Source organism: Aphanomyces astaci, assembly GCF_000520075.1.
Source record: "Aphanomyces astaci strain APO3 unplaced genomic scaffold supercont1.52, whole genome shotgun sequence".
In the NCBI taxonomy this organism is placed as follows: Eukaryota; Oomycota; class Saprolegniomycetes; order Saprolegniales; family Verrucalvaceae; genus Aphanomyces; species Aphanomyces astaci.
Window position 1 is genome coordinate 281,925 of NW_009798315.1, and position 11,276 is coordinate 293,200.

Below are 11,276 nucleotides of genomic sequence, written 5' to 3' on the forward strand. Positions count from 1 at the left end.
GACGCGATAATGTATATATTTATATAAGTGAATGCAATGGAATGATGAACTTACGTGCGGCGCTGGGGTGCATGGTGCACACTCGATGACCCTTCAAACACTTGGCGTACTTTAGCTTGCACGTCGTGATGGACGTGATGGTCGGTCAGTACTTGCAGCACATTCTACCGGACATATAAAGTCATACCATCGCATATATATATATATATATGTCCAGGGAGTAAAATATATATCTCCATGGAATATTTAAGGATTATATCTCTCATAGCATCGCATACGCCATGGTGTGTATTCTAAACCCACGCGACAAGGAGACTAAATCGTCACAACAACCAAAAAGTACTTTAGAATCAGCAGGATGATTTTCTGCAATACTGTGATTGGCTACACATAAATACATTTGGCCAATCACATTACAGTACAAACCAATCTTCAACATACAATCAGCAGGATGATTTTCTGCAATACTGTGATTGGCTACATATAAATACATTTGGCCAATCACATTACAGTACAAACCAATCTTCATCATACAATCAGCAGGATGATTTTCTGCAATACTGTGATTGGCTACATATAAATACATTTGGCCAATCACATTACAGTACAAACCAATCTTCATCATACAATCAGCTCAAACAACAACTTATCCACATCTACACTGTGTGAATCGTGGGCAGGACAATATTTTTACAAAAGTCCGTAATGGATAAATAATAAAATCCTCTTTTTTTATAGTTTAACACATCACAGTATAGAAAAACACATAATACAAACAATAGGTGTGGACAAAAGTCCAGTGCGTTTTTTGGGTCGTCCAAGGACAATACATTTGAACTATCTATCAATCAATCAAAATCAATCTATCATTCTATCAATCTATCAATCTATATCCATCGTACCTCTTGAACAGATGCTGCTCCTACAGCAAACCCATTGCTTCCCTTGACAAGTTTGAGCTCGTCCTTCAAGTCGGCGACTTGCCTCTGATACTTTTTCATCTTTTCCTCCTGAGACTTGATAAGCGCTGCATGGGTCGACATGAGGCGGAGGTTGGCTTTCGACTGCTGCTTGTTGTGCTGGTTGAGCGCCGCGAACGACGCGCCCGCCGCCGTGTACGCGTCTTTAATTCGTTTGTTTTCGTTCTTGAGCTGGTCCATTTCAGAGATATCTCGGTCGTGGACGTCGCGCCACTTTTGCACTTCGCGCTGGAGGGTTTCCAACATGCGACCAGATTCGTCCTAGTATTATTCGACCACATATAGTCTCAGTGCAAACATACATATATATATATATGATTTTGATTCAATCGGGATGAAAAAACGCTGATACTTCAACCCTGTCACATACACTGGTACTCTCTGTCACACAATACCACTCGACATGACATCCTGGGATGCAATATATATTGTGAATTCGATTCGAATTTGGAGGGGGGCTCGTGTTCAATCGAAGGAGCAGCACCAGAGCCACCATCGATCGACCAATTTTATGAAATTAAGTGACCAAAACGCTAATAATTCTCAACCATTCCACATCAAATTCGTATATGCGTTGATTTCGAGTGAAATTTCATTGTGTTGTGGTTTCTCGTTGGAATTTAAATCGATTTGATTGGCTACCTCAGATAAGCTCAAAATTATTAGCCAATCAAAACCTTCGCAATGAAATTCAACCAATCAGATCGATTGTGGATCGGTTTGGTCGGCGCGATTCGATTGCACCCCAAATTTGTATATCAAATCGACAATATGCGTTGATTTCATGTGTGCGTACATTCCAACCACATTTCCATCCATTTACAAAAAGACTCGGTTAATCGGGATGCGGTGAGAATCAGAATCAGCGCCACATACACCCATACATCAAACTTTGATAGGACAATATATATATACAAATCCACAGTTTGGCTACAAGGACAATATATATATATATATATATATATATACCCACAGTTGGACTTCAAGGACAATATATATATATATAGATAGATGATAGATACACACCAACAAGGACACGTCATCCACAGACAACCCCGCTGCGAACATGCCCGCCGATGGCGGCGGCGGCGGCGGCGGCAAGATCTGCTTTGTCGTTGGTAGGAGGGATATTCCCATCGCCCCTTGCTGCTTGTGTTCATCCAGCGCTCGTCGCTTCTCTTCGTCTAGGCGGGTTTTCAGGGCCACAATATCCATTTCCATGGTCTGCTGGGCGCGGAGTTCTCGCTTGTGGGCATGGAATTTCGCCTGTTGAGTGCGCTGCTTGGCTTGTGCTTGCAGCAAAATCACAGCTTGGCGGAACTTGATGTACTCTTTTTTGGCAATGTACTTGCGATAATTTCGCTGAACCAGCACGACGCTCAATGTAAACTGGCGCGTAGCCAGAGATCGACGACTCGCGCGGCCCCGCCACAGCGCCTGCAGCCGCGTCACCCGACGCCGAGTCTGCTGGAACTTCGTCGTGGTCGTGTACTGGCGGAATCGGGCCTGAATGAGCACGGCCGCGGTACGCTGTCGCAGAAACCACCGGCGGCACAACAACCTACGTCGTCAGGATCGATGTGACTCGAGTTGTGCGCGTTTGCTTGCCATGGGTGGATGAGAGGTAGTTGATATTTAGATATAGATATATATTTAGATATATGGACAAAGGAAGAGGTATTATTTGGCATATGAAAAGGGAAATGAGGATAATTATATATAAATATATACATATGTCACCAGACGTGAGCACGAACGATATCAAGATTAATAGATCGGTTCAGGAGATGGTTGAAGAATACTAGTATTATCTATATATATAGTACTGATGAAAAAGGATCGATTTGTTGCATATGGAAACGTGAATGAGGTATACAGTATATATATATATATGGACAACGAATCGCTTTTTCTTGTATATGGATTATATATATGTACGTATTAAATATATATATGGTTCTATGTGTATATATATATATATATTGGGCGTACCCTCGCACCATGCGTTGTAACAGCGTCGCTCGTGAATGCATCCGGTCCATTCGTTGGGTTTCCAGCTCTATAAAGGAAATCACCATTATAATATCTCTATTTTAGTGCATTCATAAATCAGCCATATGTATAATAATATGACCGTCACACGAACCAAGGGAGTTTTCTATTTCTAAAATACCAGCTATAGGAAGACCATGGATTCGATATGCTACTTGGCGAAAAGAAATCACTCACAAGTCCAAGTTTGGGGGGGATATGCCCAATATATCGCATTCCATTGTTATAAATGGATGGTATTTCAACACACATCAAACATAGACATCACAACAACCATACAAAAACTACGAAGCCATATTGTCAAATCGATTCGAAACTGGAGCCCTCAGCAGAATTGAATGTCTTAGGAGAATCGATTAAATAATCGCCTAAACCAATAATCAAATCACGCCAAGTCGAATATATCCTGCCAATCCAAACGTTTGGCCCCTCCAGCATTTTTGGGCAAAACCATATATATATATATAGACTGATCTTTGTAAAGTTTGTACATGCTTAAATTGGATCAAATGGAGTCGCGAATTGACTCAAATTTGGGTGAAATGCACACAATATATATCTTCTTTCATTACCTTCCAACACGCCCGCGGCAAAGAAAATGTGCAGCGACCCGAGCACAAACGACGTGGGGGACTCTGGCTGCCCGATCAACGCCGTCGCCAGTTGGGCGCAGGCCGCGCCCACAGTAACGACATTGGCTGCTTTGATTTTGGCGTTCTGGAGCAACTCGAAGCGGTGGAGGAAGCGCTCATGGGACAGCTTGTTGGGAAACGCGGCGCGGGAGATGCGGATCGCTTCGACGACGCCGGCGCAGCGGAGTTGGTCAGCCACGTCCCGAAAATCAAATGCCGAGCTCGACTTGACAGCGTTTGGCTTGATACATCGGACGTAGTGCACCTGTGTGGCAGCAATATCTGCCATAAGGCCGGCCAACTGCGTCTTGAACTTGGACACGACCGTCTCCCCTAGATATATATATATATATATATTGTCGATATGGTTTGGAGTGTGAGGACAAAATGAAAAATCGATATACGACCAATCAAAACCCAGAATACGAATCCAGTGGCCAATCAAATTATCCACTCTTCAAACATCGAATGATTCATGGGGGACTTGAAATCGTGTGCATGGATGGCGATGTCACAGAGTAAGTTGACATATACAAAAGTCATTATTGACCGATGGATTCATCCGCGCGAATATTCAAATTTTAGCTGAAAGCACGATACAAATATATCCTCGTTGGGTATATATATATACTAGCATGTCATTCCCTGTATGTATATAGTCGCGAATATCCAATTTTTAGTAAACAATATATATATATATACAATACATACATATATACAATACAATTTTACATATATATATACAATTCATATATATAAATATATACAATACATATATATAATACATATATATATACAATACATATATACAACACATATATATACTATATATATATATATATACAATACATATATATATATGTATTGTGCTTTCAGCTAAAATTTGGATATTCGCGACTATTTATATACAGGGAATGACATGCTAGTTGGCCACTACCGAAGTTTCGGAAAGCCTGTCCAATCATAACCGAGAAGTTTGGGGCAAATGTATGATCCGTAACAGCAAGCCAATCATATCCGTTCATCTTGTCTCAAATTCGAAACAGCATGACTTTGGCCAACTACCATGTCGTTCCCTGTATATACATACATACATATATGTATGTATGTACCCAACGTATATGTAGAAATATATATATATAACACCCATGACACCATTTCGTTACCTGCATTTATGCACCCCAACATGGATATATATATACAGTATATATAAGATACCCATGAAACCAGACGAGATGGACCCGCGCCGGCTGCTGCGGTGGGCGGATGATGACGTGGTGACGTCTTGGAACACGTGGCTCACGAGGTGGTTGGAACTCGTGGCCAGCAGCGACACGACTTCAGTGGACAGCGCGTCTTTATTGGTTTCCACGAACCCATCCACACAGTACATGACTGTGCCCGCGTAATGTTTGAGGGCGAAATGCGAAGCGCTTAGCTACGGTATTAAGTATACAAAAAATTAGTGAAATAATATACACCCTACAAGCATGACTAGAGCAGGTGGGCATTTAGAATATTATTGAATACGTTATTATAAAAAGCCAAATGAGAACATTCGAATGCACATACATACATATACCACAACAGCAGCGTGTACATAATAACTGGAAAAGTTGGCATATACCACAGGGCATGATATTCTGTATTCTAGTTCAAGCAGAAACTACCATTGTTGCTCTATTGTTTTCATTTACCTATATTTTTAGAACAATCATACCTTTGTAGAAAGTTCTTGGAAAGATGATGGTTTTGAAAAAAATAATAAATAAATATTTAAAAGAGATAGATGCTAATGAAATTCAAGGTGTAATAGATGCTCCTTTTAGAATGGCTATTCATTTTAGCTTTATTAGCTTTAGGTAGTATCTTAATAGGTGATTTAACTAATAATACGTTTAATTTTAAATAACTTATATAAAAAAGCCTACTTGGTGAAATATTTTTTTTTGGTTGTCTATATGGACCATAATATAAACCCCTAAGAATCAAAATTATTTTCTATTGCATAAGTTTTCTTAAACAAAACAACATTCGAATTATAAAATCACGAATTGTAATATCTATTTTTGAAAAAAAATAATATATTTTTTTAATAAATTAAGGCAAAGATACTTCTACTCTTGCGAAGGATCGTATTGTCGAATCTTCAAAGGAATGGAAGTACAAGTGAATACAATAACAAATCACATTTAACAATATATAAAGGTTGGTTCCCTCTGTTGGGAAGGAGGATTTACTTGAGACTTGGCATGGTTTCAATGGTGAAACGATAGGACACACATATATATCACACAGAACATCAGCCGTCCAACGCGAAAGTTGGGTCGATAAAGCATATCTCCAACAAACTCATGGAGATAAAGCAAGGATAATGGCGACCTTATGGAACCATATATATATTGAATATGTCGAGTTTCTTGGATCTCGTCACACCCAACTGGCCACTAGGATTTAGCCATATTCCGGTGGTAGAAATATATCACGCACATGTATATTCACTGGTGTAGAATAACAACCGAATTAGTGTGATAGACATCATACGTCCTACACCGTGTGTATTTTAAAAAATAGTGACAACGATTACAACGATTGATCATGTTTTGCATGTACAAAACATAATCGATATTTGATAGGGAACCACAAGAACGAAGTCGAATAGTCGTAAAAATTCAGGACGAAACAAACATGGATAGAGTTGTCCAATTTAATCGCACAAGACAACCAATCTGTCAGACGAATCATAATGTTTATATTGTCGTATTTAAAACATCGTCTTTATTCCAAACTGGAGCGATTTGTGCAGAAGAATCAGCAGTACAATTTAGCTCATCAGATTGCAGGAAAAAATATCGGCCTGACCAATAAACAATTGATTCGTGAGTGACTTGAATTAGTGTGATGGGTACCGTAGATACGTTATTACCTACCAAAATTCAACACAAAACATCGATTCATAGATTTGGCAAATCAACACAAAAGTCTAAATTTTTGGCTGAATGGGCAATATAGTATGGTGGTGATTTGTACCCGTGCTTTTTGCTTGTCCAGGCGTGGGTGAACGTCGTGTGTGGACGTAAGCTTGGAGCAGAACGTGAGGTCGTTGCCCATGGGTCGGATGCATTCTTCGTTGAGGAGCGAGATCACTCCTAGGGGGGCTTCTAGGAGGTCTAATAGGTCCTGGTTATCTTTAAATTGGACATAAGTCCATCCAAGCCCTTCTTGCTCGTATTCCTATATGTCCATGGAGTCGTTTCGTTAATAGCGTATTCGTGTTGGATTCTATAGTTGTTTCTATATATTTTCTCTTTTTTTCTTCTTTTTTTAGAAAGTTGATTTGATTGTTTCAATCGATCGTATGTATTGTCCATTCGATTCAGGTGGGGTGCTTGGTCACTGAGCAGAAACCTTAAATCCACAGATAATCCATCGACCAATCAAAACCCACAACAAGAAAGTAAATGTGACCAATAAAAAACAATTTGATATTTTTTCATTCTCTATCGAATAAATGTGTGATATCAATCAGTATCTGGAAACTTCATGGCATACAAATATCAGTCCAAAAACTCTACGGGATTACTGTAACAGCACAAACGGCCACATTTTGGCTCAATGGACAAGAACTAAGGTACCTCTTGCACGGTCTTGAACACGTCGTGGGTGAATTTCTGCTGCAATTTCTCGTTCGCAAAATTGATGCAAAATTGCTCAAATCGGTTCGTCGCGAACGCTTCAAACCCGAAAATGTCGAGCAAATCGATGTGTGTGACCATCGCGTTGTCGTTGGAAATCGATTCGTTTACACATTGCACCTACGGTTAAGCACAGTTCCAAGCTTAGGCATAGTATGTTTATATATATTTATATACAGCTTACAAAGAAGAATATAAATTACACGATCATTCACACAACATATATATATATATATTGTGTTTTCACCCAAATGTGCCAAAACAAAAAATTGTTTAGGGGATTGTTGCAATCACCAACACATCGAGAGAAAATAGTGTGATTGGCTAAAAATAAAAGGTTGCATTATGATTGGCTGATGAAGGGTGGTGGTTACCACCCGCCAGAGGAAATTTGGAGAACAAAAACACACAATATGCATGTTATCAAATGATATTATTCTTCACACTATATACACGTTTCTTTGATCGACCCCATATACTCGTCCTCAATCAATTTCTCGATCATATTTTTTTGTAAATACATACAACATCAAACATCCAAAGTAATTATATTTCACAAATGTCAACCAACCATCCATCCATCGATATATGCCGTACCAAGTACCCAAACAATCTGGCGTATATTTCTTTGGCCATGGCATCTCGATTCATCTGCGCTTGATCGATGCTTAGCGGCACAACATACACTTCCAAGCGTGCTTTCACCGTCCGGTTACACAGACTCGTTGCTAACGAGCGTGGGTCTAATCCGAGCAACGTGTACGTCATCGTCCATGCATCGGATGTCATGTCAGCATTGCTGCTGCCATCGTCGGAGTTTCTCGGCGTAAACGAGACCTGGCCAACATGCAAAATGCCCGCGAGTGCGTCCAGCAGCGCCAACTGGTCTAGTTGGGGCATGCCAATCGTGGTCAAGGCTTCCCTTGTCGCAGTGTACCGTGTCGCATCGAGTGAGAACGACGACGACGATAGGGACCGGTCGCCTTGCAAGTAGGCAAACGATGTCGCATGTTGATTCTGATTTGGTTGATTTTGTAGGAGGTTCCACCTTGGGTCGTTAGATGCCACGAGCTGGTAAAAGATGTGGTAGTTGCGCTCGTGGGGATCGGATTGAGTCACCACTCTGCTCTTCTCAAGCAAGTAGTGCCGACATTTCGCGCCCACAAGCTGATGTTCGTGATCAAACTGGAGCTGCGTAAACTTGCCGAACCGGCTCGAGTTGTCATTGCGGATGGTTTTCGCATTCCCAAACGCTTCCAAGAGGGGGTTACTCTTTAACACCTTGGCGACGACCGCCAAGTTGGAGGACTGGCCTTGCGTGGTCGTGCTCATGGTCGCAAGGTGTTCCATGAGGATCTTGACCGTCTCCGTCTTGCCCGCGCCAGACTCGCCGCTCACGAGGATGCCTATCGTGGATGAGGAACGATATGCGTGTATGTATGGATGGACACGTACTCTGGTGGCGGTCGTATTGGATCATGGACGTGAACGCGGACGCACTGGTGGCATACACGTGCGGAGGGAGACTCGATCGGCGGTCCTTTCCCATATACAGAGCCTGCGTTGCCTTGGAATACAACCCGTCCAACCACGCATACGGGTTGACCGCTACGACGATGTCGCCTGTATACGTGTACGGACGCTGCTGCAGGAAGCGCGCGCGGAGGTTGTACACGATCGCAGGTTCATGCAGATGGTTGAGGGTGCACATGTCGTTGACCGATCCATGCACGAGGGGGTCGTCGTTCTGCAGCGGAAGCTCGGACGGCATGCTCTCGTCGCGGAGGTCGACCCATCGATCGTCGATTGTCGTGGCGTTGGCGTGGACGAGGCGCACCAGCACGCGTTTCCCGCCATCTTCCGTGCGCAGGACAGTCCCAGGCACCCATGCAAGCTTCTCATCGGGGATGTATACCTGGCTTCCTTCCATGATGCTGCCGCCGCCGTGGAGTCGTCGGGTCGCAGGGCAATGCCGTTCAAACGAACCGTCCAGTTTAAACGTGAAAGTCGATTACGTTTAAGCACGTTTTATGGAGTTTTTTTACTGTTTAGTATTGATGAACTTATGGGAAGTACTTACTCCGGAGTACTATTAATACACCTATTTTGGATTAAAATTCGACTTTTTGACTCGAAATCTCGGTTTAACTAAATAACATTATATGTTCTTTTTTAAAAGAACATATAATGACATACAGATTTGCATACGGTTTATTAAAATAAACCGTATGCAAATCTGTATGTCCTATCTCACGAGTGAGGCACGGCGAGATGGACGAGTATGGTATGGCGAATGGAGGTGAGAGGAATGCGAGTTGCACTAAGCTTATCGTGAAGAGATGGAGGAGAGGCAGCCTTCCACAACACCCCCAAGCTAACACCGTCGTGGCTCCTGGTCCTACTAACGTTAACGCCAACCAGTTTTGACTTAACGTTAGTCGTACATGTGTACACCTTTCCCATACATAAGCCACCAACCAGTACAGTAGTTCAGGCAATGTTGTATTCGTACGCTTGACGTTAGCCAGTCCTTGGACACTACGAATGACGCACACCTCCAACTTGAGACGATATCGCCATTTTCGCCATGCATTTGTGACGCCCAAAGAACCTGAATATGTGCGTTTCAAAATCCTTCAAATGTCAAGAGGATTTTGCCGAAATCTACCAAGATGCACGTATATTAAATTCCTGATGTTTAACGCATTGTTCGTAACGTGATGCTACTGTAATTTGACAAATCTATTGTTCAAAACTTGACGTTATAACGTAATATAACGTAAGGCCGAGTCTGGATGATACCCATCGAAAGAAATTATATGTCAGAGAAATCCCTTTTCCTTTTCAAAATGGGAGGAGGAATAAATAATATCAGTATTGTGCTTTCGAGTGAAATTTCGTGTTGTGGTTTCTCGTTGGAATTTAAATCGATTTGATTGGCTACTTCAGAAGACCTCAAAATTATTATCCAATCAAAACCTTCTCAATGAAATTCAACCAATCAGATCGATTGCGGATCGGTTTGGTCAGCGATTCGATTGCACCCCCTCCCCAAATTTGTATCAAATCGACAATAGTAAAATATCTTGATGGGAACCCTGAATGGGAACTATTGCTGGAATAACATGTAGGTAAAAATTGAACAGTTGCAGTTGAAACTTCATTCTGTCAGAAAACAGTAGAAATTCGACGTATTAGCGAGATTTCGGGGCGAAATATTTATCCTTATCCTCAAAAAAACCTGCTGAGATGAATAAAGTTGGGGAAACCTCCGGAAACTAGTAAAGGATTCCTCAAAACCACCCAAGTTTGAGGATTCAACGACTTCTCCGTGAACAGTCGCCATTATGAGCGACGATGCTTCAACGACACGCGCCAACACGCGAAACATGCGCCCGCAATCCAGTAAGCGTGTGAAATCAACTGCACGCCGTGCTACAGACCAGGCGCACGAAGACGAGCCAGGCAGCAACGACGTAGTCCTTGCTGACCTCTCTCCCGAAGAACGCACAATGCGCAGCCCACCTACTGCAAACGCAAAGACGTGGTGGTCTGAAGACGATGACCTCCTCCTTCTAATTCAGACAAACATTGAACGTCCGTTCTTAGCGTTAAAGAACAAGATGATGGCGTGGAACGACACCGCAGCCGGCTGCATGCGCATCGATGGGTTTGGCCGCAAGTCGCTAAATGGGAAGAAGGCCTCGCAACGGTTCCAATTGCTCCTCGAGAATCATCGTCAGTTTCAAGCGAAGTCCAAGTTCATGTCTGGGGGGACCCAAAAGGAAACGGAGAAGACAGTCCTGCTGGACGAATTGCTCGCGCTGATGGACGACAACAAGGCTGTCAAGGAAGAGCAGCATGTGGCCGAGGCAGCTGGCAAGGAGAAGAAAGCGAGCGCTACGGCGTTGATTCGG

The 11,276-nt window shown here is 42.4% G+C and overlaps 2 protein-coding genes across 4 annotated transcripts in view; one reads left to right on the forward strand and one right to left on the reverse strand.

Annotated features, from left to right (window-relative positions):
- H257_13959 (hypothetical protein) overlaps positions 1-9,352 on the reverse strand; it is an 11,118-nt gene extending 1,766 nt beyond the window's left edge. For 2 of the 3 annotated variants that reach the window (XM_009841666.1, XM_009841665.1), the window contains exons 1-9: positions 8,815-9,352; positions 7,957-8,765; positions 7,300-7,479; positions 6,695-6,898; positions 4,883-5,102; positions 3,605-3,997; positions 2,973-3,039; positions 2,007-2,541; positions 903-1,241 (exon numbers count right to left, since the gene is read on the reverse strand). In XM_009841666.1, the coding sequence (XP_009839968.1) occupies positions 903-1,241; positions 2,007-2,541; positions 2,973-3,039; positions 3,605-3,997; positions 4,883-5,102; positions 6,695-6,898; positions 7,300-7,479; positions 7,957-8,765; positions 8,815-9,289 (3,222 nt within the window). In that variant the 5' untranslated portion in view covers positions 9,290-9,352. Of the gene's footprint in view, positions 1-54; positions 165-902; positions 1,242-2,006; positions 2,542-2,972; positions 3,040-3,604; positions 3,998-4,882; positions 5,103-6,694; positions 6,899-7,299; positions 7,480-7,956; positions 8,766-8,814 lie in introns of all 3 variants that reach the window. The other variant, XM_009841667.1, reaches the window with a different exon arrangement.
- Positions 9,353-10,706: 1,354 nt separating this feature from the next.
- Positions 10,707-11,276, forward strand: part of H257_13960 (hypothetical protein) — a gene marked incomplete at both ends in the record, with an annotated part of 1,270 nt that continues 700 nt past the window's right edge. The window contains one exon of the mRNA XM_009841668.1: positions 10,707-11,266. Within this exon, the coding sequence (XP_009839970.1) occupies positions 10,707-11,266 (560 nt within the window). The remainder of the gene's footprint in view (positions 11,267-11,276) is intronic.